Below are 24,537 nucleotides of genomic sequence, written 5' to 3' on the forward strand. Positions count from 1 at the left end.
AGCCGCCCATCATGGCCTACAAAAGTATGATCTCTACATTGGCCTTATTTCCAATGACATGGGCTGCCGCAGCCGACCTAACTTCCCACGTGGACCCCTTGTAAGGCTTCCTCCCAACACCCACCCCATGTCTCCATGATAGTACAGGACTAACATGCATTAGCATGGGCTCCGAAAGCGGCGGCAACAACTTCCCCGGCGTCGCCCGCCCCTTCGGCATGGTCAAACTAGGGCCGGACCTCTACGACGCCAAATCCGACGCCTACTCCGGCTACCTATCCACAGGCAACTTCTCGGGCTTCAGCATGATGCACGAGCAGGGGACCGGCGGGGCACCTAAGTACGGAACCGTCGCGCAGCTGCCTCTGGTGGGGAAGACCATCAAGGATCCGTTGTCGAATTTGACCGTGGAAAGGGATGGTGATGATCAGGCTGAGTTGGGATACTATAAGGCGAAGACGGGTGAGGGGGTTAGTGTGGAGCTTGGGGCCTCGGCGCATGCGGGGATGTACCGATATGGTTTTCCTGAGGGGAGTCAGGGGAATAATGTGCTGGTTGATGTGGCGCATGTTTTGCCGTCGTTTCGGGGACAGGGGCTTGGGCAGGGTTATAAGGGTGGGAATATCACTGTTTTTGCGGATGGGCATTACGAGGGCTCGGGGGTTTATGATAACGGGTGGAATCTTTCGCCTGACTGGGCGATTTACTTCTGTGTGTCATCCTCCTTCTCATGTCTGCTGATGTTGGCTAACTGATCAGGTGGTTACTTCGATACAACGATTACCAGCAACAAGACCTACGTTGGAACAGACAAAGATGGCAGCACCGAGCAACCCAGCGGGACCGCATCGTCAGCATCTACATCGAAGCGCGTTGGTGCTGTGTTCTCTTTCAACGAGTCAGAGGTGACTTCACGAGTAGGCATCTCCTGGATCTCAACCGCCAAAGCCTGTCGCAATGTCCAGGACGAGATCCCAGCAAAAACAAACTTCGATACAGTCGTCCAAGACACCAAATCCGAATGGAACACCAAAGTGCTCAACAAAATTACCACGACAAACACCAATTCAACAAGCCTGCAGTTGCTCTACACATCGCTATACTTCATGCACTTGATCCCAACGAACCAAACAGGCGAAAATCCCAACTGGACTTCTAACGAGCCATACTACCAAGATATTTTTACCTTTTGGGTATATCTTCCTTTCCTTTGATGATCTATTAGGGCTGTACTGATATAGGCAGGACCTCTTCCGCTGCACAACCTCTCTCCTCCAAATCCTCCAACCAACCGCCTACGAAGAACAAATCCGCTCTCTAATTGACATCTACCGCTACGAAGGCTACCTTCCCGACGCTCGCTCGTCAAACTACAACGGCCGCACACAAGGTGGTTCCAACGCAGACAATATCCTCGCTGATGCTTACGTGAAAGGTGTCCGTGGCGCGGTAGACTGGGAAGATGGGTACAGGGCCATGCTGAAGGACGCGGAGGTTACGCCGGCAAACGAACCCGTTGATTCCATGGCGCCCGACTCCTCGACTAAAGAAGGGAGAGGGGCGTTGCCGGATTGGAAGGCGTTGGGGTATATCACGCCGAAGTATAGTCGGGCTGTTACGCGTGCGGTGGAGTATTCATGCAACGACTTTGGACTGTACCAGGTTGCTTCTGGGTTGGGAAAGAGCGATGATGCGGAGAAGTACTTGAATCGATCCCGCAACTGGCGGAATCATTTCAACTCTGGCCAGACTTCATTGGGGTTCAAGGGGTTCGTGGTCCCGCGTAACTCGTCGGGATTTATCGAAACGGATCCCCTCAATGACAGCGGATACTGGAGCGACCCGTATTATGAGGCAAGCTCATGGGCATACACCTGGGCCGCCGTGCACGATATGAAACACATGATCGAGCTAATGGGCGGACGCCAAACCGTGCTCAACCGACTAGACACCATGTTCACGCCAGGCGCTGATGGCTCTGACTCGGGGATGATTTTTGATCCTACTAATGAACCGTACGTCCCTTCCCCAGATGCTACACCCTCCACTTGGCTCTTGCTAATAAAGAAGAATGTTCAACATCCCCTACCTCTATCACTACATCTCCCGCCCCGACCTCTCAACACTCCGCTCCCGCCGCATCGCCAAAGAACACTACTCAACTGGCAAATCCGGCCTTCCCGGAAACTCCGACGCCGGCGCCATGCAATCCTGGCTGCTCTGGAACATGATTGGTCTGTACCCGATAACCGGACAGACGACTTTCCTGATCCACGCGCCGTGGTTCGAGTCTCTTGCTGTTGATTTGGGGGACGGGAAGACGTTAGAAGTTACTGCGAGGGGCGGCGATGCCGATGGTGATGGGGAGAAGGTTTATGTGCAGGGATTGAAGGTTAATGGGGAGAGGTGGAGGAGGAGTTGGGTGGATTGGAGTGATGTTTTTGAAAGTGGTGGCAAGTTGGAGTTTGAGTTGGGAAGTAGGGCTGTTAATTGGACGGATGGGAAGGTGCCGCCTAGTCCGGCGTCGTGATGCGTTTGAATGTATGTATTTTGAGTGAAGATGAAGTTGTAGTAGTACTGAGTACCGAAGAGACTTGTCAATTATGTCTCGCAGATAGATATAGGAATCGTAAACTTGATATCATCATATCAGGCAAACATCTGCAAATAACATGACCAGAAAGATCAGATACCAGGGCAGAGTCAAGGACAATTTCTGCCTATCGTCGCGGACACAAGGGCCAAATCTTCCCAGAATTCCCTCTCATTCAACAAACAAGCATCACTCGCATCTACAGATAATAGCTCTACTCGCACCACAGAACATATGGCCATGGACTGGATCACCTCCGTCGAGGACCTGCTCCGTATGCAGGAACATCAACGTGCTTCGCACCATTGGGCTTCTTCAGCTCCTGGTACTGGCACTAGTGCTGGTACTACCACTTCAACTGCTACTACTGCTTCAAGCTCTACTGCTACCACTAACGCCAAAGCAGCATCAAATTCAGCGTTGCCGTGGTATGATGCGCACGGCTGGTCTTTAAAACCCTTGTTGGAAACGGGCAGTGCAACCAATTGTTGATGGTGCTGCGAAGGGACACGATATCGACAGTTGGTCAGGAGTCAGTCAAATAGCTTCATTCCTGAATTAGATGATATAGAATTCCGCCTTCTTGGTTTCTTTTCCTTTACTACTGGTATTCTACCTGAGACATGACTAGAATCCCAGACGTCCAGACATTCACGCATCCTTGACGGTGACAAAGATATCAACCCTACTATTACTACACAGACAGAGTATTCAAAACCCGTTTACCCCATAAGAACCTCTCCCTCTCCCTCTTCTATCTCACCTTCAACCATTTGGATCATCTACAGTTCACAGCTATCGACTACCAACTACCAAAAATACCGCCTCGCCATGGACTGGATTACGTCTGCCGAAAACATCCTCCACATCCAAGAACGACAACGCTTGCCGCCTAAGCATTCATACCCCGAGGCCGCTCCTCCTACTACTACTTTACCTGCCACTATGGCGACTCCTGCTACTTCGATTTCCAAAGCTACCACTGAAGCAGCATCGGCATCACCATTGCCGTGGCAGAAGCCGCATGGGTGGTTTGGAAGGCTAGTTTGCTTTATTAAGGCCAGAGCCGATAACAGACCTCGGCACGATTGTGTGTTGGGCTCTAGCTCTGGGAGTTTCAACAAGGCACCCTTATCCTGTCTTTCCTTTGTTACTATTGGTTGTTCAATGGGTATAATACGGGGTTTGATATCAACAGGTTGGATCCGGAAGGGTTGTACTAGTTTGGTTGGGAGAATAATGCACTCTCATTGGTTTTTTGGTATTCAGATTATACGTGGAACTAAAAGCACAGCTGCAAATATCAATCCTATCCCCGAACTGCCGCTTCCTAGAGGTCCTTTGCTATGTATGAACGGTTGCCTTGCCGGTGGTGATATCAGAATTGTGCGCTGATATCCAAGCAGATATATGCCTACTAAACACCTTCTCACCTCACCTCACTCACTCATCACATCACCAAATGATTAGGTGACAACTACCAACATCACAATCAACAAGCAAAGAAAATGTGCAAACCAAACTACATCTTCATTCCCACACCCAACCCCAACCACAACCACAACCACAACCACAACTTCATAGACCAACTACACCAAGTCCACGAAGCACAACTCACACTAGCCTACAGCAGATGAAGCTGCAAAAGCAGAAACAGACATAGGGCGGCCATGGAAATGCCAGCGACGAGTGGTGTTATTTTTTTTTTTTTTTGAAGGGTTGTCTAGGAGATGGTGTGGGAAGTGTTGATTTGGATTACATAGCTCGTTAAAGCTAAGCTCTGGGCTTCACAAGTTGCTCGGAAATGCGGTTAATATGAAGTGATGCATTCTCGTTCCTAAGCAGATGATATAAAACTCTATCCCAAACATGTTTCATCTTTTCTTTTCCGGAACACCGAATCATGACAAATCAAACAGCAAAATACAAACCACGCTCAAATCCACTAAGCAGACTCAGATTCCGCCGTCGCATCCGCCGGCGCAATTTCAACGCCCTGGTGGCTAAGATCATGACGGTCCTTGAACACAGCAGTAATACCCTCCAAACACCCAGCAGCAGCAGCAAAGAAACCAAGGAACGTCTTGCTAGGCGCAAGGACACGGCTCAGGTACTCCGGGTGGAACTGCACACCGACGTACCACTTGTGGTCCTTCAGCTCGACAATCTCCATTCGCTGGGCTGTCTCGTCTTTTCCAACAAAGTGCAGGCCAGCATTCTCCAAGGTCTCCACCATCTCTGGGTTGACCTCGTAGCGGTGGCGGTGGCGCTCCCAGATGTCCTTCTTCTCGCCGTACAGCTTGCGGATGCGCGACCATTCGGTGCCGGGCTGAAAGACGGTGCGGCGCTTGCCCAGACGCATCGTCGCGCCCATCTTGGTCTTGTCGACTTCGGGCATGTACACAACGATGGGCTGCTCGCAGGTTTCGTCGAATTCGGCGCTGGAGGCCTTCTCCATGCCGCAGACGTTCTGGGCGTATTCCACCACGGCGAGTTGCATGCCCAGGCAGACTCCGAGATAGGGGATGTTGTTCATACGGGCCCAGCGGGCGGCCTTCATCATACCCTCTGTCCCGCGGGTGCCGAACCCACCGGGGACGAGAATGCCGTTGGCGGTGGAGACCGCGTGCCATGCCTTGTAGTACTCGGCCGGGGCAGTCTCCTGGGTACCCTCTTCAAGGTTGGAGGCGTCGATCCAGAGCAGATCCAATTTCTTCTTGCAGTGCATGGCGGCATGTTCCAACGCCTTGCTAACACTGAGATAGGAGTCGTGGAGGCTGGTGTACTTGCCGACAAGGGCAATCGTTACTGTTCCAAGGATCTGGTCCTGGCTTGTAGCAAGCCCCTGCCAGTCCTGCCAGATGGCCTTGCCGTAGTCCACAAGCTTGGGGTGTTTGGGAATAGTGTGAACTTCGAGGATGCGACTGAGGGTATTGAGGAACCCTTGGCTTTCAAGAAGGATGGGAACCATGTAGGTGGTCGAAACGTTGTGCACACCAACAACCTGATCCCGCTCGACCTGGCATGAGTTGGCGATCTTCTGAATAGTGCTCTCAGCAAGAGGAGTCTCGCAACGGCAGGCAATCAGGTCAGGCCGAAGACCAGCACTGCGGACATCGCTGATAGCCCTTTGCGTCGGCTTCGTCTCTGCATTCATTAGCTCGTGCCCTGCAAAACCCATGTCCAAGTGACATACTCTGCTCTGAACCAATCAGCGGTGTATAGCTGACGTGAATCTGAAGGAAATTGTGCTGTCCAGCGCGTCGCTGAAGCTGGCTCATGGCCTCAATAAACGGAGCACTCTCAATATCACCAACCGTGCCACCCAGCTCAACTACAGCAATTAGCGATTATGCCATCTACACAGGTGATATACCAGAACACTCACCAATACAAACATCGGGCTCCCGACCCGAGTTATCCACTGGAATCCGCGCGACACGCTCAATCCAATCTTGAATAGCGTCCGTCAAGTGCGGCACAATCTGAACAGTCTTTCCAAGATAGTCACCGCGACGCTCACGCTCAATAACGTGCTGATAGATCTTGCCGGTGGTGACGTTCTGGTCGCGTGAGAGGGTGATATTGAGGTAACGCTCATAGTTTCCGAGATCTAGGTCAACTTCGCCGCCGTCGTCGAGGACGTAGACTTCACCGTGCCTTTATTGTGTTAACTTCGTTTTCCTGGGTATGGTACAGTATTCGAATGGGCTGGGATACGAACTCGATCGGCCTAAAGATGAAATGATCAGCACAGGACTCGACTTGCAATTGAATTGAATGGCACATGGACATACGACATAAGACCGGCATCGATGTTCAGATAAGGATCGACCTTGATACTCGACACAGTAAGACCCAAAGTCTTCAACAAAAGACCACAGCTCGAGGCAATAATGCCCTTTCCCACGCCGGAGATAACACCTGAACAAAGATCAGTACTCGTCCTCGCCCACACAATTCTCAACGCAAAGGGGAGATAGGCAAAAAAAAGAAAAAAAAACTCACCTCCCGAAACAAGAATATACTTCATCTTGACTGAATATTCACAAACAAGCCCAAATTCCCTGGCTGGCAATTGCCAGGGAAGAAGGGGGGAGGGAAGAAAAAAAGAGGGACCAACACGAAGGGCTTCTACTCGAAAAAAAAATTAAGATTTCCGCATGTGGTGGGCGGTCGAGTGGCAGAATCTGGCGCCCCTCTTTTCTGCCGTTGGCTGCCGCTCACCGACTTCATTGACTACAAGTAGTATGTACCAGAGATACTGCGCGATGAATTGGCCATTATGCATGCAAATGCGTTGAGGGGATGTGACTGGATGGTTGGTAATATACTTATTATTGCGCGGCGGGGTTATTTAGCGGGGTTGAGTCGGATTCATGGCGGGGGTGACTGGTGGGCGCAAGTCCAGGATCACTCGCGTTTCTTTATCTCAGTGCTTGTATCGACACCATATTCTCCAAGGATGAATAGATGATACGATAGGCCGAGACCCAATTGAATCCGTATGACCTGTTTCGAAGACATCGGTGTTGGAGACTGCAAAGGATCTGTGCCTATACAGAACAACCCGAAGGATTCCCATTCGGATCCCGGGCCTGGCTTGACCTGCTAGTGCAGTAGAGACAAGTTCTTGTAGGTCAACAAGTGGATATAGAACCTGTAGGACGGAGTAATCTAGAGTAGCGTATAAGTAGAAAGCCAATTGGAGCAATATGCCCTTATTGGGTTCATTAAGAAATGAAGTCTACAGAATACCAGCATTCGCCCATTGAGTGAGCCTCAAGGAACAGCTATAGCAATCCTCCTTAAAAAGATACAGGAACAATCACATAACCTACTAGTACATTGCATTGACTACTAAAGTAATGAAATAACAACAAAAGAAATAATACAATTGTCCCAGCCCAGAGGGTATCATAGGCTGACTGTGGTCATTTTAGGTTACTTACATCCGAACACATAATAGAACACAAGCTTGGAGAACTTCCATCCAGGCTTACAATAAGAGGATTTGGTTGGTTGGGGGACGGGGGCATAACGTGTTGCTCCTTTCTTTTTTCCTTCTTTTTTGGTTCTTCGGAACAGCTTTCTTTCAAATCCCTTTTTCTCTTAGATCGAATACTGTACATCCATCAAAAGAAAACGGAACATGGAAAGAAAGTCCATGTCTAAATAAAAAAAGAAAGGGGCGCTCAAAACACAACAATATTACATTTACTGGCCCTCAAGCTCAGCCAGGATCTTCTCACCCTTGGCGCGGGCCGACGCGAAGTCACCAACCATGTAGAAAGCACCTAGTAAAGTTAGCATAATCCCAGACAGTAAAGAAACGGGGGGGGGGAAAGCTTACCCTCAGGAAGGTCGTCACCCTCGCCGTTGATGATGGCCTTGAAAGAGGCAATGGTGTCCTTCAGGTCGACGAGCTTACCCTCAATACCAGTGAAAACCTGGGCGACAGTGAAGGGCTGGCTCAGGAAACGCTGGAGCTTACGGGCACGCTCGACGGTGAGCTTGTCGGCCTCGGAAAGTTCGTCCATACCCAGAATGGCAATGATATCCTGGAGCGACTTGTACTCCTGGAGCATCTGCTGGACACGCGAGGCGGTGTTGTAGTGCTCCTCACCGACGATACGGGTGTCAAGCATACGCGACTTGGAGTCAAGAGGGTCGACAGCGGGGTAGATACCCAATTCGGAGATACCACGGGACAAGACAGTAGTGGCGTCCAAGTGAGCGAAGGTGGTAGCGGGGGCAGGGTCAGTCAAGTCATCAGCGGGCACGTAGACGGCCTGGACGGAGGTGATAGAGCCCTTGGTGGTGGTGGTAATACGCTCTTGCATAATACCCATGTCAATGGCCAGGGTGGGCTGGTAACCGACGGCAGAGGGGATACGACCCAGAAGGGCAGACACCTCAGAACCGGCCTGGGTGAAACGGAAAATGTTGTCAATGAAGAGCAGCACGTCCTGACCCTCGATGTCACGGAAGTACTCGGCGATGGTAAGACCGGTAAGGGCGACACGGGCACGGGCACCTGGGGGCTCGTTCATCTGACCGAACACAAGGGACACCTTGGAGTCACCCTCGAGCTGAATGACACCAGTCTCCTGCATTTCGTGGTACAAGTCGTTACCCTCACGGGTACGCTCACCGACACCACAGAAGACGGAGTAACCACCGTGAGCCTTGGCAATGTTGTTCTGTTTTTGTTAGATCGAAGCACATCGAAAGGGGAGGGAAAAAAACATACAATCAACTCCTGAATGAAGACGGTCTTACCGACACCGGCACCACCGAAGAGACCAATCTTACCACCACGGGCGTAGGGGGCAAGCAGGTCGACAACCTTGATACCAGTGACGAGAACCTCAGCCTCAGTGGACTGCTCGGTGAACGCCGGGGGCTCAGCGTGGATGGGGAGGTGGGTGGTGGCCTTGACGGGACCACGCTCGTCAATGGGGTCACCAGTGACGTTGACGATACGGCCGAGAGTACCAGGGCCGACGGGGATGGTGATGGGAGCACCGGTGTCGCGGGCGGCAGCACCACGGACGAGACCCTCGGTACCTGAGACGGGTGAGTTTCGATTCAATTGGGATGTCGAATTGTCAAACCCCAGATGGGAAGGGAGCAGACAACCCGATTGGGTAACCGGGACAAAGGAAGCTTACCATCCATAGCAATAGTACGGACGACATTCTCACCCATGTGTTGCTGGTACCGTTAGCAGCTGACAAGAATTCGAATGTAGTGATGGTTATACATACAGCAACCTCAAGGACAAGCTTCTGACCATTGTTCTCGGTCTCAATGGCGTTGAGAATGGCAGGGAGCTTCTCACCCTCGAATTTCACTGCAATACGTCAGAACTCGACCAAAAAAACAACCAAGATATTCAAAATCTCATTCGGGAGTCGAGAATTGGAATGGTGGTGGTTGTAATTGATGGATTGTTGTAGCCAGAAAAGATTTTTTGCGCGGTCCATCCATCCCAATTCCCACACCCGTCGAGCCGTCGGCAAAAAAACAAGGCAAGGCGGTAACACAAGGGCCAGCAACATACCGTCGACGACGGCACCAATGACCTGGTGAATCTTTCCAGCCTGGGTGGCCTCAGTGCTGGCGAATCTGGCGAGAGAGGGGAAGCGAGGCTGGAGAGCGCGGCGAGCGACGGGGGCCGGACGGGCAAAAGCAGCCCTCCCGAAGGTCCGGGCGAGACCACTAGAAATTTGTGTGAGCGAGACAAAACAATATAGAAGGGGGGGTAAAAGGAAAAAGAAAAAAAAGACAATGGCATTAACTTACCTCTTGAACATGATGACGGTGTTTAAGAGGGTATAAAAAAGATGGGGATGAGAAGGTCAAGGGGAGGAGATGGGGGGGAGGAGGAGAAGAGAGAAAAAGGAAAAGAGTGAGGTTGGCCAGAGTGAGAGGGAACGAGAGAGAGAGAGACGGGCACACGGTGTGGCCCTTAGCCTTTCCGGGGCGGTTTTGCCGACGATCCCGTGATGTACCGACGCGAAGCATACCAGCTCTACTCTAACTCTTTTATATACTAATACAAGTTATTAGGAGTATGTAATTGTTTATTCTAGCATATAGAATAGGTGATTATCTTCTCTTATTCTCTTTTCTCTATCATATCAAGTACTGTTGTGAACATAGAGGCTGTGGACGCCGGCTAAAACGCACAATCCGGATGCAGGGAATGTAAAAATACAATACCGTCATACCACCGAGTATCGGAGCTCTCTCCCACCATGCCACTCTGCAGCTACCACTAGCAGTACATATATCCGGACAGCATTGTCAGTATCAATCAATTCCAAAATATAACCTCAATTGAAACATTACCACATAGACCAAACACAAAATAAAATACAAATTAGCATACATAGCTATGTATACTCACCTGTATTGCTGGCTGTTGGCTGCTCGGACGAACGCTCGGAAATCTCTGACGTGTGTTCCGCAACTTGTCACCGACTGTATTGTATATCGCCATAGTGATGAAGCTCTGTACCGGAGCTCGCTTGTAATACAGTCTGTACCTGTACTGCCATTGCTGGTCTGTACTTGTTAATGTCATGCTTATTAGAGCGATGGTATACATACTACTTTATAGGGCATCTACAGACTCGTCAATTCCTAGCACAATTTATTTCTTCGTTTGTTGTGTGGTTATTCCCTCCACATCCGGCTCTCAATTCCTCCCCGGGTACTGCACTCCAAGGTACTCCAGACTATCTAGGAACAGAACTAGGAAGGATTGATATCTGCAGAATTGAACCGAGGATAAGCTATGACGCAGTGCACAGGGCAATTACTCTCTACAGTCTAGCTCCAAGCCACACTACGACCAGCTTCCAAAATACTCCGTATATCAGAAACATAATGCAATGCCCTATGGCTACAAAAGAAATATAAACGATTATTGCACAGTACGGGATACACAAATTTTCGAGTTGCTTGTGACGGGAAAGAAAAAATACCACTCCAGCAACGAGGGTCTTTTGTTGTTGTTGTTGTTGTTGCGTATGACAATGCGACGGGATATACGGCCAGAAGAGATGAAAACTGCTCGTCCAACATGTCATCGGACAATCGTAGCACTTGTTCCTCATTCTCATGTCCCTCCAGTTTACTCCTTCTCAGCTGGGGGGCTCTGGACGAAGCCCTTGCCCTCGTATCCCTCTTTGCTGATACCGTGGATGGGGTTGATACGCTCTTGCTGTTGGTTGTTAGCATTGTCCCAGCCATGGGGTGTAAGAGGATTCATACCCTGGCGTATTCGTTGGAGGCCTCCTGGTACTCCTTGGTCATCGTCCGGGGCAGGGGCTTGCCGAACAGGTGGATAACGTAGAAGAGAGCACAAGAAGCCGCAACGAGCTGAGCGACCTTGAAGAAGATCTTGACACCCTCGCCCTTGGGGGCCTGGGCACGGGGGCCGTGAGGACCGAAGGCAATCCAGTAGGCTATCCATATCACTCTCATCAGCACCAACGCCCACCAAGGGTAAAAAGAGAAAGAAAAAAAAAATTCTCCAGATACCAGGATTACATACCAGCCTTCTTCTCCTGCACGGTCATCTGGTGCCAGTCCACCTTCATACGGTCACGCAGCTGCATCCACAGGTCGGCCTGCTCCTGGGGAGGCATGGCTTCCCAGCGCTTCTCGATGCCGGAGAGGGTAGGGTTCGCAATGGCATGCTCGGACGAAGCGCGGGTCTGCTGAGGGGCGATGGCCTTCTGCATAGGCTGGGAACGGACGTTCAGGCAGGCCATTGGGCTGGGGACGGCGCGGTAGGAACGAATGGCAGTGGTGGGCATGGCCGAGCTGCGAGCAGCGGCCCGAGTGACGGATTGAAGGAACATTGTGTGTGCGGGAAAAGGGAGCGCACAAAGTCAATTGCAGAAAATGAGTAGAATGGCTCTCCAGAGGCCAATAAATATCAACCTTCCCCGGAGGGTGTATAAAGTCTCCGAATAAAAGCGTAAGAGGGGCTTCACGATGGGGGGGGGAAAGGCGAGGAGCAGACGGTCGACTGTGGTTTGAGGTTTCGAAAGGCGGACGGTGAGCTTAGTCCCGTTTTTGGCGGCGTTTTTATTGGCCCGCGGCCTTCCACCCGACCCGTCGGGGTTTGCATATGCCACCAGATGCCAGTGTTGGTAGTATATGGATTATTTAGACATGTCAATGCTACTGTTTATCTGCTATAAAACTCCATTAAATGGCAGCCTCAATTGGTATACACCTGCTGTGCTGCTACCAGTGTTCAAAGCCAAAACCAACCATGCCCGCAGGGATCCGGTTCTCTCCGGCTATCATACGATAGATAGCTACCCTGACTGAAACAACTACCCTTCCTTTTACTCTAGAGAATTGTATCCTGCACATAAAAGAGAAAAGAATCACAAGATTGGCAGATGCCCCTTTCATTGACTTCACCAGGTGTATCTACGATGCAAAAAAATACAGCCATCTAGCGGAAACAATGCAAGTCGTTACAATCTCATATTGAAAGCTAACGTGTATGCAGAGCAAACGGGGATCTCATTGCGAACTGAATTACTCCGAAGAAGAGAAAATAAACGAAACACGGCGACGGAGCGGTGCTGTGCAATCATCTAAGTCTGCTCTAACGCGCCAACATGGTCCGGACCCAGCCGATACCATTAGTTTTGCAACTCAGCAGCTTTCTTATTGCTTGCATCAGCAAGAACAGTCTTCCACTCAATGTCGGACTTGTCGTCGGCGTGGATCTCGCTGGTGATTTTAAGCGCCCTCTTCAAATCCTCCTTGGTACTGGCGTAGACCATGCGCCACTGTCACAATATTAGCCGAAAGACCTTCTTGAGCAACGATCCACAGAAAACTTACCAAGGTAGGAGCATCGTCGGGCACCCAAGCGATAAAGACAATCTTGGATCTACAAGGAAAAGCAACGTGTCAGTTTTCCTCTTTTCGTCATGGTTATCCTTTCCCCCATCCAACTAGAGCGTTGTCATACCTTTTGCCTTCATTGGGGATCTCGTAGTCAACATCGTAAACAGCGTAGCGAGGAGCGGGTTTGCCCTTGTCATCCTGGGCGTCCGCGAGCTTGTTGCGGAAGACCTCATAGTCGGTTTCCTTCGAGGCCTCGTCGACGACAACGTTCTTCTTGTCGTCAGAGATCTTGAAGATCACAAACTTGATTCTGTCCCCCTTGGAGTTTGCGCTCGTGCGGAACTCGTTGAACGCACTCACGACATCGTCACCGACGGAAACACTGGTCGCGGACTTCTTATCAGCAAATGACACGTTCGGACTGGTATGACAGCATGGCAGGCGGCGAGGACGTGAAGGGGTTTCTCAAAACGTACCCAGATGCGAGCTGGCAATCAAAACGAAATGTTAGCAAATTGAAGACCCAAGTGCATACGCCCCACAATCAGCAGGAAAAGGGGAAAGGCAGAACTGGGCTGAACGTACCGACATGGTTGCTACTTGTAATGTGAATCTCGATTTGAAACAAGAAAAAAAGAAACCGAAAATATAAACCTGGCGGAAAGTGAAGAAGGCGAAAGGTATTCTAATAGGAGAATAGGAAGCGATAACCTGCGCTGAAATGTCCACGCGATATGGATCCGCCAGTCAGTCAAGTGGCCACCAATACATTTCCCCTTTTCGTCTGGGGACATTAAACATAGAGCCTGAATCCAGAACATAATACAGGCAACAACTGAGGGTCGTAGTAATGGGGAATTAAGATAACTCACAGCTCGCAAATCTTCTTCCTGGACAAGTGGAAAGGTGAAAGTGAGAGAGGGAGATGGAGGAGAGATAGAGGGGCTTTGGTTGTTGTGCTTTGCGGCTTTGGATGCGGTGATGGTGGGGAGATGCTGCACGTGACTATGCCGACACGAGTCCCCTGACCGTAGCAGTTCTTCACTTGTATTGGTGGCTTATGTATAGGATATCTATGTACGGAGTATGCGATCTTCAGTAGATGATTACGACTAAGATAAGAAATGTACTGCGCTGCACACGTGGCCAGCATTCCTCGCAGACATAAAACATCCGGCCGCTGTCATGAGTTCCTTGCGTTGTTGTCATCAACGGGCTCTAACCATGGGACTCGGCTGTCCCTAACACGCGGCAACCCGAGCATCACGTCAGGCTGCGGTCATTAATTGAAAACAGGGATAGGGCCCTATATCAATTCCTATTATTATGTTCTTCCGTGTTACTAAATCACGGCTTATGCGCAAACTTGGCCCTGGTGTGTTCCACCACAGCCTGCTCATTCCAGATATAGTTGACGCTCTCTTGAGCGACAGTAGCCTCCGCCCAGCGCAAGAATTTGGGTGCCTTTTCCTTCAGTAGGCCTGGGACTCTGGTGCTATTCAGATTATGTTCCGGCTTCGTGAAAGCCAAGATCCGGAGGAGGAATGAACCGGTGAGGACCTGCACCTGTCAGCATACAAGCACATATACAGGCAAAAGGGAAAGAAACCCACCTCAGCAAACGTCAACTTCTCACTCCCACCAAAGAACGGTCCCTTGCCTTCATTGCTCAACAACGGCTCAATCTCCTTAGCCACAGCCTCAACCAACGCATCACCAGCGGCCTCACGCTCCTCCTGCGAAGCAGCTCTAACACCAGCCATCACATTCGGCATAACCTTGCTACTGAAAGCGTCGGCGAAGAGGCTCACCCGCGCGCGGTAGAGGGCGTTCTCTGCGGGGCCGGACGGGGGGAGGAGGTGAGAGGGGTGAGCATCAGCGATGAACTGTGCGACGATAGCCGATTCTATGAGGATCTCGCCGTTGTAGGAAATGGCAGGCACGAGGCCGCGCTGTTGGGTTCAAGGTTAGAGATGCTGCTCAGAGATGTAGGCTGAGGTGACGTACCGGGTTGATCTCGAGATACCAAGGCTCACGAGGCTTCTTGATGTCGACAATGACCTCTTCGTAGTCAAGGCCTGTCTCCTTCAGGGCTATATGGGCACGGTGCGCATAGGGGCAGCCGTGGTAGGTGTAGAGGATGATCTTCGGAGAAACCATTGTTGGAGTCGTTCACTTGCTGTGTTTGATGGATATCCAAGTAGTGTTAAGTGTGAGGAATGAAAAGGCTTATTCACAAAATATATAACCTCTCGATGAGGTGATCTCACACAAGACTAACGACTTGTGTTCCTGGTTCCTTTTTGTGAGGGGCACCTGGCTGGATTAGTAAAGATTTGGTTCCCCCGCAGCCGGGTAACAATCCGGGTTCTACAGAAACAGTATCCAACTCCGAGGACTAGTAACAGTATCACCGATATCTGATTTAGGTCTAAGTATGTACACAGGTTAATAGGTATTCTAAGAACAGAAAGTAAGCCATCAGAATTCCACATTAAAACAGACACAATTGAGGTAAAAAAAGAAAAGGATATCTAGTTAAGGAACAGGAAAATCATTGCCGTAAGGTGGGGTATATGATAGAAAAAGTGAAAGCATAAGTCGTCTCACAAGCATCCCAGGTTTCTCATCACATAATCTTCTTGAGAAACAGCCTGCACAGGTTATACGGCTATAGCAGCCTTGACATGCATGGAGGGAATCGCTGCAGACAACTCGTAAGGACGGAATGGAAGTGAAAATCACAACTGAATTGACGCTCAATACGGTATCACGCAAAAGGAAGGTGAACGGCGATGAAAACTTTTGGTCACGGACAAGTGGTGAAGAAGTCTGCAGGCTCCCTGGCCGAGTAAAGGACGGACGGGGAGGTAGGTTTGAACGTAAAGTGCAAATCGTGTTGAGCAGATAATCATGGAGAAACCTCACCATCTGCCTCACTAGCACCATCGATAATCTTCTTCCAGTGTTGTGGAAGACAGACGCAAACCAGTGGGAACGCCTTGATATCCCCTGTTGGGGCTGGTGAGGGCATCAGGTGCGAGCCCTGCGACACCCCACTATCGCGCTGTTCACGATGCTTGAAATCATAGTTTTCAGCACTTTCTGAAAGACGTACGCCAGTTGCCCAGCCATCATCCCAAATGCCGATTATTTTCAGCATCTCTCCGCGATCCAGTGAGAACTCATCGCCTGCGCGTGGCTGATACGCCCAGAGAACAGCGACCCGATCACCGGGGTGGATATTATCCTGCGAGTAATAATCCTGGAAGGACGACATCTGTTCAGATTGGCTCGATAGCCCTTCAGGGGAAGAGACTTTCGTTCCTGAGCGAGGAGACGTGTCGCTACTTGTAGCAGCCAAAAACGAGCTGCTCGTGAGTGAGCCAAGTCGCTTGCCGGTCACGGGGGGGATCTGTCTTGACATCCTTCCGGGACTCGCGCTCGGTGCTTCTGATTCAGAGGGCTCAGTAGTGTACTTGCTGCTGCCACCGAAAAAGTTGCGACGGGAGCGTCTAGAGGTCAAACTCGGCATTTCTCGCAGGGCAGACATCCTGGCCACCCGGCCACCAGGTATCATTACCATTCCCGGGTTGTCCGAAGGATTCTGCATCGGCGCAAAGCCTTTCCTTTGCGGGTTCGGCTGATTCAAAGCAGTATCGCTCTCCGCGCGGCGCCTGCGCCGCAGACATAGCAGGGCAAGTACAATCAGGGCGACCAGTGTCGCAAATCCAGCAACAGATCCAACGACAGCACCCGCGATCTGGCCTCCTGAAAGACCATGATGGGGGCTAGCATCGTTTCCAGTCGAATTAGATGAAGAGGACGGCATAAGAGGTGGCAAAGATGCGGTCGTGGTTGGCACGGTGACGTCCTTGCACCGGCTCGCAGCATTGGCGTTCGTACAGCAAGAATCGGTTGAATTGGCAGAGCTCCCCGCGCAATAACCACACAAGCCCATCACATTTGGTCCATATCCGCACTCATCGGGTTCATTGTCGGCTCCTGATATACAGGTACCGGTCAACGAGTCGGCCGGCAGAGCGCACACGGTGAAGTCGGAACGGATCTGGCTCATATAATCGTCGCTTAATTCGGGGCACAAGTCGGAGTTGGCCACGATTTCCTGCTCGCTCGTCGCCATCAATGCCTGTCGCAGTTGTTAGTACATATGTTAATCCGCGGGTTTGCAGGGTAAGACGAACACAAGTGTCTGCGCAAAGTGGTTTCGACTGATCATCGGAGAGGTTGCAATCATCCTTTGAACTTTGGACCAACCCGTTGCAAATTGCACTAGTTGTGTAGCGGGCGTAGTAGTCATTGGTGTCGGTGAGATTGGCTCCCTGGCAGCCCAGGTAGTTCTCATATCTAGTCAAAGACCATGGTTTAGTTAAACATTCTCCTGGTCACTGCTAAATCAAACGTACTTTGACTTGGTATAGGTTCCATTGATGTAGTTGCTCAGGGCATCGTCAAAGTCCGTGAGACTCGAGACATTTCGCATAAAGGGACTATTGCAGTCAGCCAGGAGAGCATGAAACCAGTCTGAACGGGTGAACACACAAGTCGGGGTAAAGACTGGAACTTGTCGATATCGAAGAGGCATTGAAGGCGGGACATAGCGTCGACCCTGACAGGGAGATACAAGAGCCGGACATGGTTGAGACCGGATTGAAAATTGCTGTCACACGACGGTCGTAGAGAACGATGGAAGTAATCCGGTTATGAAACGTCGACGGTCAATTGCGCCAAGGCAGGAATTGGTGATTAACTATCGAAACAATGGCGAGAAAGGAATCTTCATGGTCTTGTTCGCTTCGATACAATTCACGGTCTTGAGGGCGATAATCGCAATCCGGTCGGTATAAACGCGTGTTGATCCCGGATCAGGTCCAAAGAAAGCAGGAAGTCTGGAGCGAAAAGAATTGGAGGGTAAACGAGCGGCTGGTTCCCCACGGCCGAGCAAGAACCGCGGAGAGAAAAAAGAGTGAGAGAATAGGGAGTGGCTAGAAAAGGGCCTGAAAAGAGGCCGTTCAGAGAATGGGGGAAAGACGACTAATGCCCTGAAAAGGAAAGGAAAAGAGGATTTGGAAGGAATTAAAGAAGGAGAAAAAAGAAACGACCGATGAAGTGAGAGACGATGGCGGTAACTTGATTTCGTCTGGTCTAAACCAAAAGCATCCACGAGGAAGTCACGGGGGCCTGGTGTGGTTTGTATATCTTAGACCGACCAACGCACCACACAGGTTACTCTGCAGTCCGTGTGTCTATAATTACACAGTGTAGACCAGGACTAGCAAAGAAACCATCGAGAGACTGATTCAATGCAGAGACAATCCTCCCCAAAGATGCAGGGAGAATAGGGAAATTTTGTTCACCGAACAAAAGAATCACAAAGGGGAAATGGAGCTAAACGAGCGGCTAATCATAATTAAACACCCGCCGGCCCTTGGTAAGGTTGTGGGAGATCCACCAATTGCTGAACAGAGGTTCGATCGACGGGGCCACTCATTATTTGGTAAGAGTGGTTGGAGGGGTTGTTCCGGATGCTGCAGAGAGCAAGAATAAAGCAGTCCCGCGAGTCAGTAAACAGCAGGTCAAAGGCCAGGAACATATGCAGGAACGCGAGGCTGGCGACTAAACATGATGAATCAGTGATCTGGCACGGCAGCTGCAGTTGGAGGACAGAAAACATACGGGACTACGCACATACGCATCCCCCTGGCTGGTGCGGAAGAATTGGATTGCGCCGTCTGGTTCGGCGTTTCGCACCGTTTCGGAGTCTACCTTAGCTCAATTGGGACATACAGAGTACAGAGTACAGAGTATGTGATACCTGCATCGCAGCAATACTCAGTCAAGATGCTGGATGCATGCATCTGTACTCTGTATGTACTGGCAGTCAGTTACAGAGTGCTACTGGAGGATACATGCACCAACACGCCGGATGACTCCACATTCGAACAGATCGTGGTGTTTCACGGTGGATCATGCCCCAGTGCAGGATGAACTGAACGTTCCTGCAGTATGTTAATCCTACATCGCTGCGTTCTCTAGAGTGCTGCTCCATATGCCTGTGTCTGTATGTCTGTATGTCCCGTTGAGGGCCTCCCATGAGTGAATGCTGCCATAAGAAATTCCTCTCAGTCCAAGATTTGAATGAAGATATATCACAGTGGAATACTCAAAATATGGCAATTCTTCGGGCCATGTCACCATCGATGTATCACATTCAATCCATAGATAAATTCCCGAGGGTCAGCATAGTACTCCGTAAATTTGTCACGATTATATATCTATTTTGGGATCCGAATAGCGCTCCGTACATGGGTAGAATAATAATGCATCGGGATCATCCAAATGCCATGGTGGACCTGGATAAACCAGCCAATCCTGTCCCCAGGATCTATATTCGTAGCAATTGATGAGAATCAAGCTCTTCCCTTGCGAATCAGCGATACTAACTGAGATCTCTTTGTATACGACCCCGCGAGGTCAGGTGACTCCCGACGTCATCTGACCGGCAAGGCATCATCCTTTTTGCGCTTCGCCATCATCGCAGGAGAACTTCTTGATTCATCATCCAACCGGCTGCTTCATTGATTGTTCAAAGCGACAGGATTGCTATACAATATACATCGATCGTTTCGTGTGGTAAAAGTCTTCGCAGATCGTGGCTATCCTACTGTCGCAAACATGTGCGGTTCAGACCTCTTCCTTGGAATTCTCGCCGTGTTCTTCCCACCTGTTTCAGGTAAGCTCACTCCATCTACCAGTTCGCATCGCAATAAAAATTGCTTGCATTCCGTCTGCATTCAAATGTACGGAGTACAGTCGCTGATTTGAACAGTCTGGATCAAGGTAGGAGTCTGCACGGCCGACTCGATCATCAACCTGGCCCTTTGCTGCCTCGGCTACGTCCCCGGTCTCCTCCACGCATGGTATATAATCATCAAAAACCCAGAACCTAATGACGATGATCCCAACTACCAAGCCATCCCTAACGGTTCGAACGGTTCGCGACAAGACCTTGAACATGGCCGCGTGACATACTACTACGTTTCCCACGAGCCCTACCAGAATCCCCCTACTGTGAGAGCCTACGGTACTGTCGGAGGCCAGCCTGCCGCACCAGCTGCCAAGAATGCGCCTGCTCCCCAATCATACTTCGATGAGCCACACGATGGTGGTGATGGTGGTCAGGGCAGCAGCGAGGGCCATGCTCATGCTCCGCCTACATATGCTGAGGCTGTGAAGGGGGACTATAAGGTGCAGACGCAGGATTAAGTGCTGGGAATGGTGAAGGATACCCATACCATGGCTTGGGCCAGTTTATAATACCCTTGTGACTTAACTCACTTACTCTTTTTCTTTTGTTTTTGGACTATTGTTTTGGAGTTGTATTGGCATGGTTTATTGCATACTCGGCTGCTTCTCTTTTTTTGTCTCTTTTTTTTTTCTATCTTTTCTCATAGCTACCATTGAGTGCTATCCATTGGTTTGTTCATCGTTAAACCTGTTCATTGATTTCGTGGGTTCATGAGTTTATCTTTCGTCTCGGCATCCATAATATATCTGCAGTAATCAAACATGATACCCAATTTATCATTATGCGTACCTGCATCTGGTCAATCGCTTCACCCTGGTAGGGCACTTTCAGCCCAGCCATCGATATATGTATATCCGAAGCTGATGTGGGGTAAGACACGGTAGTTGGTCACCAATTGAGCCACCAGGGCTGAATCCCTACAAAATAGCGAGCTGTACAAGAGCAGTATTTTCTTGTTAGCACCTTCTTAACACACTATTGTTTCCATATATCAAACCAGCTGTGTCGACGCTGAATCTCAGCTGAAAAGAAACCGCGGCCATTCCTACCGCCCTTCCGCCTCAGCTGCACCGCTTTCAGCTGCCGGGAATATCCCTCCACCACCAATTTCCATCCGATTCTCCAAAGGCAAAGACCAGTTCACGAATCTAAAAACATATCCCCTCAAAAAAAGCAACTGGTTTGACTCGCATCCCCCCGTGGCCATTGACACTGGTCATGCAGTCCATGCCATTGCTGCTCCGGCAGTCTCTCAAGGCCCCGGGACTCTCTACGCTGTCGAGGTCTACTACTACCACCGCTACCGCTACCCGTTCGATACGCATTCCGCCCGCTGCTCCGAGCGCCCTGCTCAAGGGGAGTAATGAGCCGATACTGAGGTTCTCGGTTGCTCGACGGCGTCAGTTTCATTCGCATGTTCGATTCTACTCTCAGGAATCAGAAGGAAATAATCATAATGTGAAGGAGGGTGGAAAGGCGGAGGCTGGGGAAGCTAAAGCTTCAGCTCCGGCTTCAGCCCCAAGAGAAAGCTCGGAACAGAACTTGGCGTTCACGCTGCCGCAGGAAGCAGACGTGCCCAAGTCGAGTGATGTGAATACGAACACGGAGACTCAGCGGGATTTATTCACGAGCAGGGCGAGTGCTGAGAATGCACAATATGCAGAGAAGCAGGGTTCGGATGGGAAGAAGGATACCGGCAATGGCAATGGCAAGGGAAGAGGGCTCCCGTCGTATTTGGAGAATCGCAGGTCACGGTATTCCAAGCAATTTACCGAGATGATGGATAATCTGCAATCGAATGTTTTCGTGGCAGGGCAGCGGTTGAACGATCTGACTGGGTATTCGTCTATTGAGGCATTGAAGAAGGAAATTGAGTCCCAGGGTATGTCTTCCAACACCCATATGATTTTGGAAGATCTCTGACAACTTAATAATTAAGAGGAACGCCTCCGAGCTGCTCGTCGCCATGTCCGCGAAGCAAAAGACGACTACGCATCCGCCATCAACCGCCGCTCCACCTCCCAACGCGAAGTCAACGAACTCCTCCAACGCAAACATGCCTGGTCCGCCTCCGACCTCGAACGCTTCACCCACCTCTACCGCAACGACCACACCAACGAGGTTGCCGAGGTAGAGGCCCAAGAAGCCCTCTCCAAAGCCGAGCGCGAGGCCGAAGAAGCAGCCACAAAACTAAGCAGAAGCATCCTCTCCCGGTACCACGAAGAACAGGTCTGGTCGGATAAAATCCGTCGCATGAGTACCTGGGGTACTTGGGGATTAATGGGTGTCAACGTCCTCCTCTTCCTCATTTTCCAGATCGGCGTCGAACCCTGGCGTCGCAGGCGACTCGTCAAGGGCTTCGAAGAAAAAGTCATCGAAGCCCTGGAGAAGGAAAAAGCCCTCACCTACGAAGAGCACCAACAACAACTCGCCGCTGCTACAGCCGCCGCCACGGCCGCCGCCACGCAAACCCAGGACTCCGTCCAGGAAATCCAGGAACGAACGTCCGAAACCCCTGTCTCCACAGCAACACAAACAGACCAGAACTACCTCGATTTCAGCAAGTCCCAACTCTCGCACATCTCCCCTCCTTCTACAACCGTCGACTCGTGGCGTCGGACCCTTGATGACCTTCTCAGCTCTCGTACCCTCATCCTCATCACACAACATGATCTTACTACCGTTGCCGTGCAGAGTGCTGCGGCTGGAGCGGCGGTTATGGGCCTGGTGATTGCGCTTATTCGACCGCGGTAGGCCTCTAAACTTTTCGAGAGATCTAGAAAGAAAAAAAAAGAAAGAAAGACCACAGATGTATGTATGATGGTTGGTTTCTTTTCTTTCCTGTTTATATTATAATCCATCTTGTATGCCATGCCATGCGGTGCCCGTGTTGCGTCATCAGATCAGGTTTTCACATGTTATGACTCTGTATATTTCTTTCTTTCTTTCCAGTGATATAGAGATGTTTAGATTGCCCTTTTTCTTGTACAATTGGACGAACAGGGTCAAGGGATGGTGAAATGGATGGATGGTTGGCTGTATATGATTGAATGACTATGTATGTTTCGCTTTCGTTTCTGTTGATTATGGATATGATGTATGATGAAGAGATGAAAAAAAAAAAAAAAAAAATACAATTGCATTGAACATTGAACACTGAACAAGAGAAATAAACTTGCATGCTGAGTATATAAGGACAGAGTAGTCGACTGTACTGTAGGTATCAGGAAAGCAACGCGGAGAGGGTTATATGCCTATAACCCTCCCCGTTGGCTCTCCACAGACAGCGAGAGTTGTTGATACAGACAGGCTTTATGAGCATAACCTGGTAGCAAAAAAAACATGCGGCTCATTTTTGTCCATACCTATTAAAACAAAGGGTCCCTTTTCTCAAATCTTTGACACACAAGACATGAAAATAAGAGATGGAAAAAAAAAAAAACATAGATACAAACCTTCCTCTCTATCTTCCCATATTCGTTTCCAACGGTCTATGATGCTATCTCACATCGCTCTCAACAAACGAGTTCATATCTTTTTCTTGTTCGTCGTTTAACCGATGATCATGGTCTCGTCGTCGGGGAAGCTGTACGAAGGAACCTCGAGGTTGAGAGGAGCAGGGCCCTTCCTGATACGGCCGGAGATATCGTAGTGCGAACCGTGGCAAGGGCAGAACCAGCCACCAAAATCACCAGCCTCACCAATGGGGACACAACCAAGGTGTGTGCAGACACCTGAAGAACATGATATTAGCCTTGCGTTGTTGGTTTCGTCACAACCCGCAATCCAAACATACCAAGCATAACCAGCCACTTGGGGTCCTGCACACGCTCCTCATCGGCCTGGGGGTCACGGAGAGAAGCGACATCGATCTTGTTGGCCTCGTCGATTTCATCCTGGGTACGGTGACGGATGAACACGGGCTTACCACGCCACTTGATGATGACCTATCCATCCAAGTTAGATAAACCGATGAACGATTGCCACCATGGTGATTCCGAAAATAACGTACGTTCTTGCCCTCGGGGATGGCACCAAGGCCAACCTCAACCTTGGCCTGGGCCAGGACATCAGCGGAGGCGGACATGTTCACCAAGAAGTCTGTAGGAATCGCAATCAGCCTTCTCTGCCGTGCGACAACCGACAAGCGATATATTCCTCCATCCCAAACGTATTCCCAATTCCTCTAATATCCTTAATGCTCGATTCCTCAAAATGATATCGAACCTACCCTGAACAGTAGCCTTGGCGCCGACAGCGGAAGCCAAACCCATGGTACCGGCCATGAAGTAGGAGAAGACCTGGTTCGAGCGAGGACTCTTCTTGCTCTGGTACTTGCTGAAGTCGGGGATCTTGTAGGTGGATTCCTTAGAGGCGGGGCCGAAGGGGCTGTCGAACGACGAAGCGACTCCCCTCTGTTGTTGGCAGGAGGCGATGGCGGCGCGGGAGGTGGTGGGCAGCTGCTGGCGAGCACAAACGCGCAGCATGGAACCGGAAGCGGCGGAGAGAGCCATAACGGACGAGGGAGGATAGCAATTGAGAGGACAATTGCAGTCGTGGCGGGTGTGGGAGGAGGAGGTGGACGGGGGGTTGGTTGGTGGAAATGAAGTCAGGAAGTTCTTTCGAGGTGAAGTCGGAACGGCATACGGACCAAGTCGGTCGAACCAGAGCCTTCGCTTCGGAATCACGGGGGCGCTCATTGGCTGGTGGCTGACTAAGCTACACT

General features: G+C 50.4%; 10 protein-coding genes across 10 annotated transcripts; 3 read left to right on the forward strand and 7 right to left on the reverse strand.

The window, feature by feature from the left end:
• Positions 1-11: 11 nt before the first annotated feature.
• Positions 12-2,530, forward strand: ACHE_41052S (alpha-1,2-mannosidase family protein; the record flags this gene model as incomplete). The annotated part of the gene is made up of 5 exons (XM_043279319.1): positions 12-100; positions 164-711; positions 760-1,193; positions 1,246-2,015; positions 2,071-2,530. 5 exons carry the CDS (start codon positions 12-14, stop codon positions 2,528-2,530), a joined length of 2,301 nt encoding a protein of 766 aa, XP_043137010.1.
• A 2,008-nt stretch (positions 2,531-4,538) lies between these two features.
• Positions 4,539-6,626, reverse strand: URA7 (putative CTP synthase; the record flags this gene model as incomplete). Its single annotated transcript, XM_043279321.1, has 6 exons — positions 4,539-5,740; positions 5,790-5,927; positions 5,982-6,253; positions 6,318-6,326; positions 6,391-6,517; positions 6,602-6,626. 6 exons carry the CDS (start codon positions 6,624-6,626, stop codon positions 4,539-4,541), a joined length of 1,773 nt encoding a protein of 590 aa, XP_043137011.1.
• A 1,184-nt stretch (positions 6,627-7,810) lies between these two features.
• ATP2 (F1F0 ATP synthase subunit beta) lies at positions 7,811-9,912 on the reverse strand (the record flags this gene model as incomplete). Its single annotated transcript, XM_043279322.1, has 7 exons — positions 7,811-7,890; positions 7,947-8,796; positions 8,847-9,163; positions 9,268-9,310; positions 9,364-9,449; positions 9,660-9,817; positions 9,902-9,912. The coding sequence occupies 7 exons, from the start codon at positions 9,910-9,912 to the stop codon at positions 7,811-7,813; spliced, it is 1,545 nt and encodes a 514-aa protein (XP_043137012.1).
• A 1,325-nt stretch (positions 9,913-11,237) lies between these two features.
• On the reverse strand, positions 11,238-11,970 carry COX5A (cytochrome c oxidase subunit IV family protein; the record flags this gene model as incomplete). The annotated part of the gene is made up of 3 exons (XM_043279323.1): positions 11,238-11,327; positions 11,378-11,571; positions 11,661-11,970. 3 exons carry the CDS (start codon positions 11,968-11,970, stop codon positions 11,238-11,240), a joined length of 594 nt encoding a protein of 197 aa, XP_043137013.1.
• An 801-nt stretch (positions 11,971-12,771) lies between these two features.
• On the reverse strand, positions 12,772-13,573 carry ACHE_41056A (actin-binding ADF family protein; the record flags this gene model as incomplete). The annotated part of the gene is made up of 4 exons (XM_043279324.1): positions 12,772-12,921; positions 12,977-13,025; positions 13,107-13,375; positions 13,568-13,573. The coding sequence occupies 4 exons, from the start codon at positions 13,571-13,573 to the stop codon at positions 12,772-12,774; spliced, it is 474 nt and encodes a 157-aa protein (XP_043137014.1).
• Positions 13,574-14,329: 756 nt separating this feature from the next.
• ACHE_41057A (glutathione S-transferase family protein) lies at positions 14,330-15,142 on the reverse strand (the record flags this gene model as incomplete). Its single annotated transcript, XM_043279325.1, has 3 exons — positions 14,330-14,542; positions 14,596-14,934; positions 14,990-15,142. 3 exons carry the CDS (start codon positions 15,140-15,142, stop codon positions 14,330-14,332), a joined length of 705 nt encoding a protein of 234 aa, XP_043137015.1.
• A 751-nt stretch (positions 15,143-15,893) lies between these two features.
• On the reverse strand, positions 15,894-17,640 carry ACHE_41058A (SH3 domain protein; the record flags this gene model as incomplete). The annotated part of the gene is made up of 4 exons (XM_043279326.1): positions 15,894-17,132; positions 17,188-17,350; positions 17,410-17,493; positions 17,546-17,640. The coding sequence occupies 4 exons, from the start codon at positions 17,638-17,640 to the stop codon at positions 15,894-15,896; spliced, it is 1,581 nt and encodes a 526-aa protein (XP_043137016.1).
• A 2,038-nt stretch (positions 17,641-19,678) lies between these two features.
• ACHE_41059S (putative stress response RCI peptide) lies at positions 19,679-20,269 on the forward strand (the record flags this gene model as incomplete). Its single annotated transcript, XM_043279327.1, has 2 exons — positions 19,679-19,736; positions 19,833-20,269. The coding sequence occupies 2 exons, from the start codon at positions 19,679-19,681 to the stop codon at positions 20,267-20,269; spliced, it is 495 nt and encodes a 164-aa protein (XP_043137017.1).
• A 760-nt stretch (positions 20,270-21,029) lies between these two features.
• Positions 21,030-23,016, forward strand: she9 (putative mitochondrion biogenesis protein (She9); the record flags this gene model as incomplete). The annotated part of the gene is made up of 3 exons (XM_043279328.1): positions 21,030-21,693; positions 21,751-22,561; positions 23,007-23,016. 3 exons carry the CDS (start codon positions 21,030-21,032, stop codon positions 23,014-23,016), a joined length of 1,485 nt encoding a protein of 494 aa, XP_043137018.1.
• Positions 23,017-23,363: 347 nt separating this feature from the next.
• rip1 (ubiquinol--cytochrome-c reductase catalytic subunit RIP1) lies at positions 23,364-24,325 on the reverse strand (the record flags this gene model as incomplete). Its single annotated transcript, XM_043279329.1, has 4 exons — positions 23,364-23,545; positions 23,608-23,758; positions 23,824-23,912; positions 24,043-24,325. 4 exons carry the CDS (start codon positions 24,323-24,325, stop codon positions 23,364-23,366), a joined length of 705 nt encoding a protein of 234 aa, XP_043137019.1.
• Positions 24,326-24,537: the final 212 nt, after the last annotated feature.

This window comes from Aspergillus chevalieri, chromosome 4 (assembly GCF_016861735.1).
Source record: "Aspergillus chevalieri M1 DNA, chromosome 4, nearly complete sequence".
In the NCBI taxonomy this organism is placed as follows: Eukaryota; Fungi; Ascomycota; class Eurotiomycetes; order Eurotiales; family Aspergillaceae; genus Aspergillus; species Aspergillus chevalieri.